At 62.0% G+C, this 17,480-nt stretch overlaps 1 protein-coding gene across 2 annotated transcripts; it reads right to left on the bottom strand.

Annotated features, from left to right (window-relative positions):
- Positions 1–4,907: 4,907 nt before the first annotated feature.
- On the bottom strand, positions 4,908–16,083 carry LOC104316603 (glycine receptor subunit alpha-4). 2 transcript variants are annotated; one of them, XM_069811206.1, is made up of 10 exons: positions 15,777–16,083; positions 12,867–13,000; positions 12,418–12,485; positions 11,421–11,644; positions 11,206–11,288; positions 10,883–11,023; positions 10,570–10,784; positions 10,116–10,265; positions 9,136–9,231; positions 4,908–6,399 (listed from the first exon to the last, which is right to left on the bottom strand). In XM_069811206.1, the coding sequence occupies exons 1-10, from the start codon at positions 15,851–15,853 to the stop codon at positions 6,112–6,114; spliced, it is 1,476 nt and encodes a 491-aa protein (XP_069667307.1). In that variant the 5' UTR covers positions 15,854–16,083; the 3' UTR covers positions 4,908–6,111. The 2 variants fall into 2 exon arrangements, with proteins under 2 accessions (XP_069667307.1, XP_069667308.1); XM_069811207.1 differs by lacking the exon at positions 9,136–9,231 and having other exon boundaries at positions 15,777–16,082.
- Between the last annotated feature and the right edge of the window lie 1,397 nt (positions 16,084–17,480).

Genomic DNA, 17,480 nt, shown 5'->3' with positions numbered 1-17,480 from the left:
CTGAGACACACCGCTGGGTTCATCTTCCTCACTTTGCCTTGCTTACCTTGAGCACTACCACGCCTTGACCATGACAGCTTGTCTGAAATCAATGGAGGAGGAGGAGTTTGGTGTTGCAGCGTTTCTTCAGACAGCATCTTGGGGCCTGCCTGTCCTGGCTGCATGGGGTGTTTGGAGGACAGGGCTCTCGGGTGCCTCAGCTGTGCTGAGGAGCTGGCAGGGTCTCTACCATGAGCTCAGGGTGCTTTATGGTATGGAGGTAAGGTATGCTTTATGGTTAGGAGGTAAGGAAGGGGAACGGGGTCTCTGCAGAGACTGGCCCTCTTGCAGGGATCCAAAGATCAGAGTGAAGCCTGGAGCTGGATCCAGCGCTGGCAAGAGGCCAATACAGACTGTAGGGTATGGGCACGCTGTTCACTGCCGCTCTGCCTGCTTGTGGGGTTCCCTGAGGGGCTGGATCCAGCATGTCTCTGCCTGGGGTGCCTGTCCCCATCCAGATCTTTGCACTCAGAGATTGTGGTCTCTCTTCAGACAAGTTCAGCCATGTGAATAAGTCATAGTCACTGGGCATTGCCCCATTTGCACTAGTAAAATCAGCTTGATTGGGGGGTTGAGATGAGAACCTCTGGCAATGCTGGTGTCAGCGGGTCCCAGAGGGCTGTAAGGGGCACCTGCCTCCCAGTCAACGTCTCTGAGATGAGTCCCAGATTTAATCCCTGTTTTTGCAGGAGTCACGCAGCTGTGAGCACTGCTGGGCCTCGCCCTGCTGGAGGTATCAGCTTTGGCAGCATGTCTGGCCTGTCAGGGAGGCATAGAGGCTCTCACTGCCAAGGCAACAGTGGGAAATGGGAAAGGAGGAGCTGATTCTTCCCCCTGTCCATCTCCCCCAGGGCTGGACCAGCCCCTGCAGCACCACTGGAGCTCTCATCATGGGCCCCACCACAGCAGGAGGAGGCGACCAGGATGCCGGGCCTCAGCGGACCGGTGTAGGGCTGGGGCCACCAAGGCATTGGGCTCTGGGTGCCACTGGTGTGTGGGGCCATTGAGACATCTCGCTAGGTGTCCTCCGATCCCTGCTCTGGCACATCCAGCGAACAAAAGCTCTTCAGAGCCCATGGTTTGATAATTGCTCCTTGTTTCAGCGCTGGGTCCTCCCCCTGCCCCTTGAGGGGCTGAAGCGCAGAGGCTTCTCAGAGTCGGACAAAACAAGGCACTTTGGGGGCTGGAAAACCTCATCACTTTATTTTTTCTTGTGCAAAACCACAGCCCGGAGCCGGGCAGTTATCCCATGTTCCCAGGGCTTGGGAGCGCTGCAAGGCTGATCCCTGCTTGTGTCCAGGCTCCAGCCCTCCCTCGCTGCCCCTTTCCAGGTGTCCTGCCTGCCCCAGCAGTACCTGGCACACCCACACCCCTTGGGCTGGGGAGCATGTGGGGTGCCTTGTGGCCTGCATGTGCTGACTGGCTTCCTGAGTGGTGCAGACTGATCCCAAAGCAGTGCTGGCGAGTGGATGTGGCCATGTGCATGTGGGGTTTGGCAGGGCACCAGCAAAGCCCCTCTGAGCGGGCAGAGGTGATGGGCTGTGGTGTGATGCTGCAGCTTAGATGGCAGGGGCGTGCTGGGGGCCAAGTGCCCCTTGGCTCCTGGGGCTCCTCTGTCGGGGGGGGCAATGCTGCCAGAGCTGTGCTGAGGGCTGGGATGCCAGCACAGCCACGCTGCCTGAGCACCCTGCAGCTGGACCTTCCCTGTGTGGAAGGATCCTGCCCTCATGGGGCTGGCCACAGCAGTTCTGCAGTCCTGCTAGGGCCCTGTGCACTGTGGCGTGGCCGGATCCCAGCAGGGCACACTGTCAGTCCAGCTCCTGGTACTTTCCTTGTGACTCAGTTTCCCCATCTGTAAGGAGCAGCCCTGGCCTGCTCAACACTGGCTGGCTAACTTTGGAGCTTGATAATTTCTTTAAAAAAACCCCATGCCTGGGCAACATGCGAAGGGCGCTGAGTGCTCAGAGCCCCAGCAGAGCTGTTGCCTGCTCTTGCTGTGTTGAACTCACCTGGATCCAAGCCTGGTGTCCCAAACAGCATGGGACATGCTGTGCTGCAAGCATTGGTCCATCTAGACAGGGGTATTTGCTAAGCCTCTGGCATTTGTTGCCCCAAGGCAGCTCCAGGCTGTGGGTGCAGGTAGGAGGCCCTGGTGAGGGAGGGGGGGAGAAAGGGAAGGTTTGGAGTCGCCATGCCACCATGTGCAGCGGCAGATCTCGGCTCCAGCAGGATCAGGCCCTCTGTTGTTGGTGGAGCAGCGGCCTGGCTGGCATGCCATCGCAGTGCCCGGCCGAGGGCACATTTCCTCAGTCCCACCCAGAGAGACCTTGGGGCTGGTGAGGGGCCGTGCTGCCCCAACATGGCCCTGGGCATGCTGTTGGCAGGCTGTCTGGAAGCTGCCAGTGCTGATGATGCTCATTTTACTGTCTGGGAGTCCTGTTATCCCGGTGTAACTCCATTAACTTCCATTTAAACCAGCAATTAACTTGGCCATGGCTGTTTGGTCCCATGCTCACAGCTGCTTCCCATGGTGACTAGGATGCGTCTCCCAATGCAGAGCCTCCAGCAGGAAATAGAAAGCTGACTCTGTCTGAAGGCTGTGGGCTTTGCTGGGGGACGGAGCCACCTGGGCTGGCCCTTGGCCATGCTGCAATCTGTGGGAGGGCGCAGGGCTCAGCACCCCCAGCCTCTGTGCTGCTGCTGTCTCCAAGATGTGAGGTACCCACTGAGCTGTGTGCTGGAGGGCAGTGACAGCCCTGCAGCTGTGGGGGTGTCCCAGTGGCTCCCAGTCCAAACTTGGCTGCTGGCAGGACCAGGGGTGGGGGCTGAGTGCTGCTCCTGGCCCCAAAACTGCTCCTGGGGACACCCAAACTGCAAGGGGCTGTGGGGCTACACTTCCCTCATGCCTTTGCTAGTGCGGTGCCAGCAGCAAGGCCCCCCCGCCTTGCTGTGACCAGTGTGTGGGACCCAGGGGCTTTAGCTTAGGAAGGATGTGTTGGGTTTTTACCATTTTTGTTTTTCCGGGATGCACCAGTTCCCAGAGCCATGTGGCTTAGAGCTGACCGCAGCATTTATCTCCAAACAGACACTGGGTGCCCAGACCTGACGTTTGGCAAGGGAGAGAAAGGAGAGCAGCAAGTGAAGAAATGGGGCCCACCATGCTGGCATGAAATGGCTCCCTGCTCTCTCCTTGGCTGTGTCCTTTCTAGGTTTGGGGTGGGGGCAGGAGCAAGACCTCAAGGGGGTTTGGTTTGTCCCATCTAAACAACAACCACTGCACCGAGACGGCATGGGTGCACCTCGCTTTCTCTCCTCCCTGCCACAGAAGACCCCGATGGGGCTGGGCGGGCGATGGGGCTGCGAGGTACCAACAGAGCCGGTCTATGAAACTTGGCCGGGAGGACAGAGGGAGATTGATGTTTGCTTGGGCACTCAGCCCTCAGCTGTGGGCTCTGCCTGCCCCTGCGCCAGCTGGGGACAAAAGTGCCGGCCCCGGATGGCACTGCAGGGCTGGTGTAAGCCCCCTGGGACAGCTGGCAGCTCTGTAAAGCTGGCACCTGCCCAGCAAACCAGCGCAAAGGGACCACGCAGGGAGGCTCGCCCGTCGGGATGCTCACCCATGTTCGGGTGTCTGAGCTCCACTGCGGAGCCGGCGCACCCCCCCGCCCCGCATCTGCCCCATCTTGGGTCCTGTCCCATCTTGGGTCCTGTCCCCTGGCCAACCCTGGATGGGGTGGAAAGGAGCTGGGGTGACCACGGGGAGCACCCCACAGAGCTGGCAGGGGGAGGAGAGTGATGGGGTTTGGGGCTGGGAGCTTGCGGAGTCTCCTGCCCAGCCCTGCTGGCATCTCCCACATGGGAGAGAAAACCTGACAGTCACCAACAATTATGTCAGAAAAATCACCCACGTAGGTAATGATGTCTGGGTGTAATTGCAGGTCAGGGCTCCTGTCCCCACAGGGCTCTTGTGCCCTCGTCCCCATGTCCCTCCCACATATGGGGGGCCCCACCTGGAGCTGGCCGCAGGGTCCTTGGCAGAGACAAACCCCCAGCACACCACTGAAAAATCCCAGAAAGGCTTTATTTGCGTAGGAAGATTGATGCTGTTTTAAAACCCACCGCTGCTAGAGGGTGGCTTGGCTGCCCAGCACCTGCAGGTGCTGCCTGGGCACTGGCACCTCCCTGTCCGGCACTGCCTCGGGGGGTGGGGGGGGGGTGGGGGGGCAGGTGCTGGGTGAGCCAAGGAGACAAGGTGCGCCCTTCCCTCCGCCTCCAAATGGGGCCTCCCCAAAAACAAGTCTTGAAAGCCTGGCCTGGACACATGGTGAGGCCCTGCAGGGACCCTCACAGTGGGGAAGGCATGCACGGCGGTGGTGGTGGGATGGAGCTGGTTTGGCCCATCCTGGTGGGTCCCAGGCATGGCCTGGGGCCAGTTCTTCTCCACTTGTCCTGTCTGAAATAGGTGCATGCAGCTGAGCAGTCTGCAGGGCTTAGGGGGCTGGGCAGGGGGGTGTGGGGCTTTGCTCTTGGGAAGTTGTGCAAGCGAGAGGGTGATTCCTGCCCAAGGAACGGGGCCAGGAGCCATGGCGGGGGTTTCTGCCCAGGTCTGGCTTCAGTGGGCTGTGCTGGCCTCCTGCCCACATTCCCCTGCCCTACAGGGTCCCTTTTGCCATGACAGGCAGGTCACCAGAGCCCTCGCCATGCCATGGTGGCACCACAGCCTCCAAAGAAAGGGGCGAATCCCGTTTCCATCCTGCCCTGCCTGAAAGACCCTGGGCCCTCTCCTGGACCCACGGCCATGGGGGGATGGACTCCACCAGGCTGTGAGCAGGGGGAAAGGAGAGCATCAACACGTTTCTCTCTGTAGGTCCTACATAAACATCACCTACTGCTTTTATTTCCTGCTAAGCACAGAGGATATCCAGGTCTGGAGGGCTAGAAGCCTTGCTGAGCTTGTCCTGTTGAGGTTTCGAATGCTCTCCTCTCCGGTGGAGGAGCAGCAGGGGTGAACCCGTTCAGAGGATGTCGTGCCTGGGTGCTGGGGTGGGAAGAAAGCTGGGGAATGGCGCGGTTTTCACCTCCAGCTCTCTGCTGGCACTGTGGTGCAGTGGGAACGCAGCAGTCTGGGGATGCCACCACTCACTCTACTCCTCCAAAGGGATCAGCCAAGATGCCCCCACTTTGATCCCCAAAAATCTCCCTCAGAGGTTGGGCTGTGGGCCCTACGCTGCAGGTAGTGCAGTGCTCCGCAGGCTCCGCAGTGCCACACGGCACCTGTCTGCTGCTCCAATGGCCGTCTGTGCCCCTTCACCATCAGTGAGACTGGGCTCGCCTGCTGCCTGTCTGAGGGCTGGTGTTTCCTTAGAGGAAATAGGAAACGGAGCCTCCTGCCCAGTGTCTCTGCCACAGTCCTGCCTGCAGCCACAGGCATTATAGGCAGCTCTGGGCTCTGCAGGGAGGAAAGCATCCGCAACCTGCTGCTTTGCTGTGGATTGGAGCTGGCTGGGGGCTGGAGGGACCCTGTCTGTTGCTGGGCTGGGGACTATGTGGCCATAGCCAGCACCCCACACAGTCCCGGTGCAGGCAGGGGTGCTGCCTGCTGTTTCCTGCAACTGAGCTCCGGGCCACGGGATGAGAGAGGGCTGCAGCCTCTCACCTGGCTGCTCATGGTCCACAGCTCGGTGATGCAGCCTGAAGAAGCAGCAGCCTGATATGGAGGGTGTTTGGCTGGAAGGTGGTGTTCCATGGCCACCAGCTGTCCAGCACCTCAAAGTGCCAGGGGCTTCCCTGTGCCCTGGCAGCACAGCATCCCTGGGTACCTGGGGGTGACACCATGCAGGAGGCAGGAGGGGTCCTTCTCTCCAGTTGACCATGGGGACCTGGGGTTGCTGATCCCCCCCTCAGTGCCCCGGCATCCAAAGGGACTTGGGGGCTGCCACATGTCCAAGCTCCAAGGCCCAGCCCAGCTGTGCCGCTGCTCCAGGACAGAGGGAAACGTGGTTCTGGCTGAGCTCGCGGTGCCTAGGCACGCTGCGGGGGTCAGACTGAGAGGCAGTCATGCTTTTCTGGGTTTCAGGGCACCGAGTGGATGTCCTCCGAGCGCAGCACTTTGTAGACAACCCAGTAGAAGATATTGAAGACCAGGAAGGTGAAGGGGAAGACAGCTCGGGAGATGGTGTCGATGCGCTTGGCCCGGTCGATGTAGCGCCTGCAGAGGCCCTCCCCTTCCCGCAGCAGCATGCTGGCTGTTGGGGGGCTGTAGATGCCAGGGCCCTCCCCAGCCCCATCCTTTGGCTGCAGGCAGTGGCTGAGCCCGTAGCCTCGCAAGTAGAAGCGGCTCTCGCGGACAAGCTCTTCCTCCTGGCAAAGGGAAAGGCTGTCAGCCAGGGCATCCCATGGGTGCCAATACTGCAGGGTGAGCAGGCGCTTGTGGCTGCATCTCCTATACGCCCCCCCACGAGGCAATACAGTCATGTAAGTGCCCAGCACAAGGTTAGGCACTCTTTCAGAAAGCCCGAAGCGTGCAGGCAAAAGCACAGGGCCGGCAGGCTGTGGGCAGTGGCAGGCAGCAGTGTGCATTGGGTGTGGGGGCGAGCACTGACGGACTGCTTTGTCATCTAGGATGTGTTTTAAGGGTGCATCCAAGGGCAACCTTGACCCTGGCAGCCCAACACTGATCCCCCCAGCCTCCTCCCAGCTCTGGCTCGGGGGCTTGGGAAGCCCTGCTCTCTGGCAGCCAGGGGGCACAGGGGCGAATTGGGGGGGGGAGGGAGGGGGATGGGCACATGGGGTTGCAGGGCACAGGCGTGCAGGGTGCACTGGGGTGCAGGGAGCTTGGGGGCGCAGGCACTGCTGTGGCAGCTGTGTTCACTGTGAGGTGGAAGTGTGCCTGTGCTGGTGAATAGGAGGGGGCAGGCAGCTTGCTGGGGCAGAGCTGGGCAGGCATGCAGGGGCCTGGCTACCATCAGGGCTTGCAGGGCCTCCCAGTCCCTCCAAGGGCCTAGGCCCTGGTTTCTCCCCGTGTCTGCTTGGCAGGGACTGCCTGGTGCAGCAGAGGAGAGAGGCTGAGAGAGCTGGACTCCTTGCTGGTCTCTGCCCTTGCTCACCCCATCTGCCCCCATGCTGGCGGGGGGCTGCAGGGAGGGCAGCATGCCCGTGGGGCTGCATGCCCATGATCAAGCCTGCAAAAGTGCCATGAGAGCTGGGCGCCTGCCCTCACCTTTGGGTTGCAGCCCACTGCCATCATTCGTGGCAGAGCCCTGCTTGCCTCGCAGCCCCTTGGGTGCTGGCCAGTGGTGCCTGTGCTCCTCTCCACTGACAGCTGTGCATCATTAGCAACTTGCCTTGTCCTGCTTTTTTATGCTTGGAGGGGTCTGTGTGCAAAGATTTGGTGAGGGACCGGCATGTGCAAGCCTGGGCTGCGCATCTGGCATCTCACCGGGCCCCCAGGCCACTCATTTGGTCTCTATGGCTCATCCCCCCTATGCCCTGCCAGTGCCATATCTGGCTGTGGTGGGTCTCTTCTCCCAGGGCGTGCTGCAGGCCAGGCCCTCGCCTCACACCATGCCCACACGCAGCCTGGATGCCAGATCCCAAATGCCATCTCTGACCGGCACTGCCCTCCAAATCGCCTAGAGCAGCCTCCTCGCTGAGGTCAGCCTGCACAGGTGCTCAGCCGGCAAGGGGGCTCTCATGCGGAGAGCTTGCGCCCTGGCATCTTTATTTAACTCAGCAATCCGCCGGCTAAGCAAGATTTCTCAGTGGGAAGAGCAGCAGCGGCTCAAATTGCTGAGATGATTTGTTCTCATTTGCAGCGGAGTTTTATTCCCCTGCCCCAGGCTGAGCACTTGCAGCTGCCCTGAGGGACTTAATGGAGGGGAGCCGGGGTGCCCTGGGGCCAACAGCTATTCCCCCAGCCCGGGGAGCCAGTGGGCCCAGCCACGGTGTTTGGGGCAGGAGATGGCAGACTGGGAGTGCTGGTCCTCCCAGCTGGGTCCCTCTGGGCTGGGGCAGCCCTAGGGTGCTTACTGGGGGACAAGGCTGGGTGCAGGGAGCTCCCTGGGCCCAGCTTTGCGGGGTTTGTGGGAGGGATTTGCCATGGGGCTGCAGCACCCAGGCTGTGCTGCTGTGTCAGGCAGTGCCGGCACGGGAGCTGCGAGCAGCGGGGCTCTGCTCCGGTCTCTGACTGAGCAGCAACCCGGGATGCTCCTGGCTGCAACCAGTGCCTTGCCAGCAGCACCCCAGGGTGGCTCTGCAGCCTCCACCTCAGGGTGACTGCACTTCAGTCTCTTTTAAGCAGATGGTCCCTGGGTTTGGCAGAGCCTCCCCCTCCCTGCTCCCGTTGGGTTCATCTCCAGAAGCCGGCGCTCAGGGGCTGTGAAAGGCAGGGAGCAAGGGAGCGTGCTGGAGGGAGCCAGGAAGATTCTCCCGGAGTTCAAGGGCTGATGATGGCACAGGGGAAGCTTGGGGCAGCGTGGCTGGGTGGGGAGGCAAGAATGTAGCAGGCCTGATCTCCCTGGAGCTATGGTCGTCCCCCAGTATCTCCCCCCAGCCTGGGAGCCTTTCCTGCCCCACCGCTCCTCCTTATGCCTCAAGCTGCAAAGTGCCCCTGTGCCCTGAGCAAATGCCTGCGCTGGAGTTTCTGCAGGCAGCCACGAGTGCTTCAAGCCTGCCTGTGCCAGGAAAGCCAGGCAGGCAGAGACCTCACCCTGCCAGAGGCATGGGCATAGCCTGGGGAGACGGGCAGCAGCCCAGGAGCGGCCATCGGTCTGCCCTAGCATCACTCACACCTCGGCAAAGGGGGCTGCGCTGGTCCTGCTTTACGGAAGGAGAAACTAAGGCATGGAGCAGGGGTGTCTCCAGGGAAATCTGCTCCATTCTCGTCCCTCTCACAAATCTCTTTTCAGCCCAGGGAGCGGCAGCTCCATCCTATGGGCCCATGCTCTGTGCAAATCACTGCCCTGCTTCTTCCATGGGCCCCTGCTGGCCCCCGGGGCAAGCTCCTGGGGGGGCTTGTTTTGGGGAGGGGGGGGTGAGACTGGCTGGGGGTGCGCTGCGCTGCACTGCACAGGGGGCTGCCAGAGGGTTGTGCTTTACCCGGGAGCTGGAGAGCGTCGCGTAGGTGTGCTCGCTGCCGTGCCGGCCGCTCAGCTGCTGCAGGGACTCCAGGCTGGCTGTCCCGCTGCTCAGGCCCTTTTGGCATCCGACAGTGTGCACCAAACAGAAACAGGACAGCAGGTGATCGATGGCTCTGCCCTGGCCCCGGGGACAGAAGCTCTGGGCACCGGGATGGGGACAACGGGGGGACGGGCGCGCCACATGAGGGGAAAAGCCCCCCCAGCAGTGCCCAGGCACTGGGATCCATCTTCAGCATCTGCCAAAGGGATTTGGCTGCACAGGCCACTGCGTGCCTGTGCAGTGTGTACATGTACTTGTGTTTTCCATGGAGGTCTAGTGCCTCGCAGTGTGCTTATGGCAAGAAAATGAGAGTGGGGCAGCCGCATGCCTTCCCTGAGCAACTCACAGGCCTGATGCCTGCGCCGATGGGCTGACGGAGGGGAGGGCTGTCCCGCGAGCATGGGACCCTGCCTCTCCAGGCCTTGGTGTGCTCTCATCTGCAGCTCAGACCCTCTCCCTGAGTGCCACCAGGTCCCCTTGGTGCTTCACTACCCTGATGCAGCAGTGGGCCCCTATCACCGCTGCAGCTCAGCGAGGAGCCCGGGAGTTTGGGGCTGCAGGGGAAAGGCCATTTCCCCCACCTTTGCTGTTTATTTTTCTGCTTTTTTAGAGGTAGCAGAGCCCTAGTATGTCCTGGCAGGAGGAGGACAGCACCCTGGGTGTTTGTGCTGGCAGGGCCTGGGGGACCCATGGGTGCTGTGCAGTGTGCTGCTCAGGCAGGCAGAAGGACTGCGATGCCTGTGGGTCCCTCATGTGCTGGAGGGGGCTGGCTTGGGATACAGTCCAGCGCTGAGCCCTGCCCCGGTGGCTGCTGAGAAGCTGGCCCTGCAGCCCCAGGGTGTCCCCTCAGCGGCTGAGGACAGACAGATATTGTGACAGTGGTGGCGGGAGGGACTTACCATCCTCTGCCGCCGCTGGCGCCGGCGCAGGCGCATGAACTCCTTGTGCTGGCGGGAGACGAAGTTGACTGCTGCGTACTCCAACAAGGCGGCGAAGACAAAGAGCAGGCACACGGCCATCCAGATGTCAATGGCCTTCACATAGGAGACCTGCGAGGGCAAGAGAGGGCTCAGGGACCCGCTGCCTCCCACCTCACTCATCCCCCCCACTGCCAGCTTTGCCCCATTGCCAAGGGGCACAGGAGCCCTCTCAGCTGGGACACATGGGTCAGAGCTCGCCTGGCCAAGCAGTGCCGTGTTTCCCCTCAGCACATGCGGTGCCCCAGCCAGCAAGGCTACAGAGCCACCCATTCCCAAGGGAATGCTGCCCCTGGTGCGCCGGGGGCAGCAGTGGGCACCCCAGCTGCCCCAAGCAGGCTGCAGTGCGGGAGCTCAGCATGGAGCCAGCACTGACCTTGGGCAGGGAGGCACGGGAGCCGGCACTCTGCGTGGTCATGGTGAGCACGGTGGTGATGCCCAAGCCCACCCGGGCCGGTGCTGCGTCCATGTTGATCCAGAAGGAGACCCAGGAGAGGATGACGATAAGCAGGCTGGGGATGTACATCTGGATCAGGTAGTAACCCATCTGCCTCTCCAGGTGGAACTTCACCTCGATGCAGGTGAACTTGCCTGCAGGGAAAGAGCCCCAGTGGGTGAGAGGCACACCCAGGCCATGGCGGGGGGGAGGGTGTGGGGGGGGTGTGGCAGCAGGTGCCTGGGGTGCTCACCTGTGTTGTAGTACTTGGTGCAATAGCCCAGGTCCTTCTCATCCCTGAGGATGAACTGCGGGAGCGTCAAGCCCTCGGCCACCTGCACAGCCTCCTGCTCCTCCAGCCACTCAAAGATTAGGTCATTCATGGTGTAGCCAACTGTGGGGGGATGGAGGGAGCCATGGGGTGGGGGGGACATGGACCCCATTCATCCCCACCCTGAACAACCGGTCCTTCCTTCTCACCTCCCTCAGAAGCAGGGAGATGCCAGCTGTTGGGATGGGATGGGATGGGGGTGGGGGGTTGACAAAGCACAGCTTGAACCCCCCCTAAGTACTCACAGCTCTCCAGCTGCATGGTGCATGTCTGGATGTCCATAGGGAAGTTCTTGAGGTCCATGGGGCAGGACAGGATCAGTGTCAGCCTGGAGGAGGCAGAAGAAAGGAGGGGGTTGCTGGGGGCTGGGGCAGTCAAGGGGGAAAAGCTGCCTCACAGGAGGCAAGAGGAAAGCTTTGCCTCCCCACTCAGGCACTGCACCAGAGGAGAAGAGTTCTACCTAATGCTGTAGAGCACGTTGCCATTCTTGAAGATGCGCAGCAGCTTGTTGTCGGTGGTGACCTCGTGGAAATTGGCCCCTTTCTCGTTGGCGAAGAACAAGTCTGGCTTCCAGATGGAGTCGAGCATGGAGGGGTCGAGGTCAAGGGAGTCGTCAGGGTACTCACGGTAAGCCAGGCGGGGGTCATTCCACTGCTGCCGCAGGAAGACATTCACCCGGTAGTCCTGGGGCAGAGGGCACCACCTCAGCCGGGAGCACCCCACGGTGCCCAGGGAGGAGGAGGAGGAGGAAGAGATGGAGGAGGAAGAAGAGATGAAGAAGAAGGTGGAAGGGGGTGTCTCGGTTGAGGCTCAGCTCTACAGGTGCTGCCTGCCTGACACTAACCACACACAGGGCAGGGGCAGCTCAGGAGCCTTCCCGTGCTGTCAGCAGCCACGGGAAATTAAAAAGCCAAAGCCACAGCAGCCAAGAGGAGGAGAAAGAGAAGGACCAGTAGCTGCTGCCTGCAATGTTTGTCGCAGGGCTCTGCGGCCCTGGGGAGGGCTTGATGTGATGGTTGATGGTATTAAGGCTTTGCAGCAGCACAAATAGGGAATTTTTAGCCTTGGGGCTTCCTCAGAGGAGTTCCTCATGCACCTGAGGAGGCTGGGGATCACAGGGACATAGAGCTTGCTTGCATTGTACGGCACCTGCTGAGCCTGCGAACAGCAGGGAGCTACCACCAGCTGCCTTGCTCCGACCCTTCGGGGTGTTTTTGCCAGCTCAGGCATGGGGAAAGTGGCCCACACAGCCAAGTTCTGGTTAACTGACCCCAGAAAAGCCACAGCCAGTTGCTATGGCTCTGCATGTCCCCACCACGGTGCCAGGGCCAGCTCCGGAGAAGGGCTCACAGGACCCCTGTAAGGCTTGGGCACCAGGACCTGCACACTCCCTGGCAGAGCCACCGCCAGCCCCAAGGCGCTGGGAGAGGAGCCTGTCACACTGGAGAAACCCTCACCATGGTGGTCTCGGTGACGGAGCCGAAGCTGTTGATGAAGATGTTGCACGTCACGTTGACAGGCGGACCTGGAAAACAGCATCAAGCCTCCTCTCACCACTGGCTGGGGAGACATGTGCACTGCACAGGCACATGTGGGGATGCCACCTCCTGTGTGCATTGTGCAGATGAATGCACATGAGCATCCCCCTGCCTGCTGGGGTCACCCCCAAAGTGTGTCAGGGTGAACCCCAGCACTCACTGCAAGTACTGCAGCTGCCCACACTGCCAGGCAAAGCAGGCACATGCAGGGTGGCTGTGATCGCTGGAGCAGCCAGGACTCTGAGGAGGGTGTTGGGACGGAGGGACATGGGTCAGGCTTCTGCCTCCATACCTGCCCATTCCCTGGTTTTGGGCAGCCTTAAGCATGGGTTGCTGCCAGGTCTGGGAGCCTCATGTCCTTCCCTTACCTTTGAAGTTGGGTCGAATCCGGGCATCATACCCTGATGTTCGTCCCATAAGCTTGTCCAGGAAATCAGACGGTGACATGGGCTGGGGTGAGCTTCGGGAAGCAGCTTTAATCTCTTCCCGCCCTGAGACCAGCCTGTGGGGCAGAGGAGGCAGGTTAGCTGCCTGCCAGCACCAGGGGTCTGCAGGCACATTTCGGCACCTCGGGGTGATTGCCAGCTGTCATGGGAAGCGGGTGTGCCTGCGCCGCACCCGCTCCAGCACTGAGTCAGCGCACTGACCCCAGGACCCCTTCCTCCTTCCGCTGTGATCCTGGCGGCTTCCCCTCCTTGCCTGCCACAGCCTGAGTGCTGTGTGCCGGCGTTTTGCCTGTCCCCCTTGCTAGCACAGCCCCTGCCCACCGTGTCCCCTGGCATGGTGTTCGGGGCCTGGTGCCTCCTGGCTCCAGGGCTGCGGTGGGGACTGGGCGCAGCAGGCGATGGCCTTGTGTATGACAGCCGGGCTCTGTGTGGGTGCTGGAGGGGGAAAGCAGACAGAGTCCCTCCCGGCTTCAGTTGCCAGCCTCGGCCTGAGTTGCTGAGCAAACATCCATACCCTGCCTGGCACAGACTCGGGGCTTGGGGGACACAACAACCCTCCGAGCCATGGGCTGGCCTGGCATGAGTGAGGAGGTGCCTAGGAGCACAGTTGGGGTTGTGACACCTTGCCAGGGGCCAAGACGATGTGACAGGAGAAAAGCAGCAAAGCCCACCTCTGCACTGACTGTGGTGTGGAGCTGACATGAGCTCTCCCACGCAGCACTCCCAGTGATGATGGAGACTTATTTAACCTGATCTTGGAGGGGATATTTCTGTGAACGCATCTTAGCCTGCCAGTTTCTCTCCTTCTGTCAGTCTATAATGATCATTTCAAGGAACAATGCAAGAGACATTCGCTCACCACATTGCCAGGCATGTGGCTGTGATGGAGAGGAATTAGTCAGAGAACTCCAGACACAAAGGCAGCTTTGAGCACGCTGCTCGTGCTGCTGCACACAGCCTCATGACTCTGCCAGGTCCATGCCCAGGTGGGTCCCACTCCTGCTTGGAGCTACAACCCCATTATCACAAGCAGAGAATGATGCTGGGAGCTGGGACCCCGTGGGGTCCTTGTTCCTACCTCCTTGTTCCTACCAACACACCTTGTTCCTACCTCCTCTCAGGGGAGCGGGATTCATCCTGGAGGGGCTTATGTGCATCCTTGCCAGCTAGAAATGGCCACAATGGCCACCCCAAAATGATCCAGCCAAGCAGGTTTTCCTTTAATTGGAGATGGGCAGCAGAGAGTACCCAAGACTGGTCCTAGCCAAGAGCAAAAGGCTCGGAGAAATTCCCCCTCCAGGAGCTGCATTAGAAAGGTGCAGCTTTGGGAGGAGGGCTGCGAGAGGCCAGGGCAACAAAGAGTTAAGTCAGGCCTCTGCCTGCCACATAGCTGTGAACCATGTCCTCCTCTGCTGGAAAGGAGGATGAGGGTTCTTCCCTGGAGCATGTGGGAGGAAGGGTCCCTTGGCGCAGTGGCAGCTAGCTCCTTGAAGAGGCTCAGCTACCTGGCCGAGCAGCAGCGGATCTGTAGCCCCAGCAATGCTTGGACCTTGGGGACCGCAGGGCATGCAGAAATGCCCTGGGTGCAGCCACCTCCAGCGGCATCCCTGGCAGGGCCATGCTGGCACACAGCCTCTGGGTCCTGGCTCTTCTCAAGGTTTGGCTGCAGCTCCCCAGTTCGGGCACTGCCTGTCCCAGGGGACTCTGCCACTAACCTGGCCGGGACACTGCGGGGCCCTGGAGCTCAGCACCTCTGTGGAGCGAGGGGATGGTGAGGCTGGAAAATGCTCACATCTGCCTAAAAATGCCACCCCAAGACAAGCAGTTTCCGCATGTGAAGCAATGACATTTTGATACGATTTCCCCCCTCCCCACCACAAATGCTGTGGTTCCCCGCTGCGCTGCTCCAGCCGTACTGGCTGAGTGATGGGAGGGAAAGTGGGGGCAGGGAGCAGGCTCAGCCCAGGGGCACTGCAGACCCCCAACCCCACCCTGCCTGGCCCACTCTCCCCTGCATCCCACCTTGTCCCAGATAGCATCCAAGGTGGCTGGAGAGCGAAAAAAGGACCTGGGGGCTTTGGATTTTATAGCCAAGTGGGCCAAGAGTTCTTCCTGCACCCATGGTACCTGGGACACCCACTGGCCTGGGCGACCCAGGGGCTGGGTCAGGGACAGTCCTAAGCCCCCCCCCCCCAAACACTCTGAGCCAGAAGAGGGTCTGGGCATCACAGGGGCTTTGCAGCACTGGAGAAGGAGCTGCCTGGGCCATGACCTGGCTCAGGTCGCCCCTTCTCCCACTGTGGCAAGGGTCCCCAACTGGCCTGGGGCCAGGGGGACCATCAGGGACCCAGCACTGGGGTAGGGGCTGCTGGGGACAGGCAGAACCCGGCTGTGTGCAGCTGGGGCTGGAGGGAGAGGGTCTGGTGGATCCCCGGGGTGCTGGGTCAGGGTCCCAGGGAACAGGGGGCGAGGCCAGATCTGGGGGGAGCTCCGGGAGCCTGTAGGGAGGTCTGGATCGGAGCTGGGAGGGTTCTGGCTGGAGGGAGCAGCCCCTGGAGAGAGGTCCGGGTCGGGGGGTGGGGGTCCCGGGGGTCCTCCGGGTCTGGGAAGGGGGTGCCCGGGTCCTGCAGGAGAGATCCATCTCCGAGAGGGGGTGATGCCCGGGTCCCGGCGGGGAAGAAATGCGGCTCCCGGGGAATGGGGGTCCGGGTGCCGGAGGAGGGAGTGCCGGGGGAGCGGTGCGGAGAGCAGCAGCCCCCGCAGCCCCACGGCCCGCGAGTGGGGGCTGCCCCGCCGGACGCGCAGCGCCGAGCACCCGCGCCGTGCGCTCACCTGAGCGGGCCGCGCCGGGGCAGGAGGCAGCCGAGGAGGAGGAGGAAGGCGAGGGCGCCGGCCCGGAGCGCGCCCATCCCGCCGCAGCCCGCAGCCCCGCCGCCCCGGGCGCACGGGCATGACCCGGCCGGCGCCGGCGGCGCCCCCGCTCCCGCTCCCGTCGCACCGGAGCCGCTACCGCCGCCGCTGCCGCCGCCCCCCGCCCGGTCCCACTCCTCATAGTCCGGGCGAGCGGGAGCCCGCCGCGGGGTGGGCGCCGGCCGGCTGCGGGCCCCGGGAGCCGGGCGGAGCCTCGCCCGCCGCGGCGGGGAGGAGGCGGGCACGGCGGCGGGGGGCTCCCCGCCGCCGTGCCCGCCTCCTCCCCGGCGCCTCGGGGACCTCTGCCGCCCCGTCGGGGCTGTCCTGGAGCCCACGTCCCCCGCGGGGGGCTCCTCGGTGCGGGACGGCAGGGCCCTGCCCCGGTGGGGGGAAGGGAGGTGGCTCTCTGCGGGGTTTGCGAGGGTCCCGGGGCGCACCGGGGCTGGGGGATGCCCTGGGATCGAGGGATGCGCCGGGGTTTAGGGATGCGGCAGGGCTGATGGCTGTGCTGGGATCAAAGGATGAGCAGGGCTGAGGGATGCTCCGGGGGCGAGGGATGTGCTGGGATGGAGGACTGTGCAGGGGCTGAGGGATGCCCTGGAGGTACTGCCCGTCTGAGTGGGAGGGAGCGGCTGGGGACGGCCGGGCTCCTTCCTCCCTCTGCCTGGCCTGGCGGTGCCTGTCCCGGGGCCGCAGGTCAGGGCCGGCCCGCAGGCAGGCTGGGGCACAGACCCCTCCTGCTGGGACCCCTGTGCTTGCCTTTTCCAGAGGCTCAGCGGATGGGCAAGCCTGTCCCTCCGTAGGGGCTGGTAAGCTCCCTGGAGAAGACAAGATGGACAGTCACGTCTGCGTGATGTGGGCAGCTGCAGTGGCTGCCGGGGAGAGGGAAACCGAGGCAGAGGGAGGGGAGCTGCTTGTTAACCAGGGCAGCACAGGCAGGGCTGAGACTTGGGCTGCTGGGCTGCCTCTGCCCTGTCCCCTGGGGCCACCCGGCCAAGCTGCAGAGTTGCCTCTAGTCCTAGGCAATCTGTGATTAATTTGTGAGGAAGCAAATAGTATTAAAAAAACAGAAAAGTGCAGAATAAATGAATCCCGGTGGATATGTCATTCAGGTTTCCATTCACCCTACTGTGGCGAGCTCATCTCATTTATTTGTATTAATTACAGTTTGGTAATGGCTAGGAGCTGCTATATGAAGCCATTGCTGCAGGCGCCTGTAGAGGAGAATCTCAGCGGAGGAGGAGGAGGAGAGCGTGGTAGCCCCCACGCCTGCTCTTCCCAGGGCAAGTCAGGGGCTTGGGTCTGCACCTTCTTCTCCTCGGCAGAAAGCCAGCACAGGATTTTGAGAGCTCCCTCCTGAGTTTGCTGTAGGGAGGCAGTGTGAGTGAGGGCTGGCTGTGTGAAACCAACCCTGGGATGCCTTGTCCAGTGCCAGGGAGAGAATAGCAGGCTGAAGGCAGCAGGCACTTAGCTGCGAGGCAGCGTGCAGGAGTCCTCGTCCCCACTTATTGGCTGTCCCAGCACCAGGAGCTGGGAGAAGTCTCCTCCGATTACCGTTGCCATTAACGTTTACGGGGCCACGGTGCTGAGAGGCGCAAGGCAGGATCTGGACCCCCAGGGCACAGC

This window comes from Haliaeetus albicilla, chromosome 23 (genome assembly GCF_947461875.1).
Source record: "Haliaeetus albicilla chromosome 23, bHalAlb1.1, whole genome shotgun sequence".
Taxonomy (NCBI): Eukaryota; Metazoa; Chordata; class Aves; order Accipitriformes; family Accipitridae; genus Haliaeetus; species Haliaeetus albicilla.
Note: the sequence above shows the minus strand (reverse complement) of the source record. Positions and strands in the feature narration are given on the sequence as shown.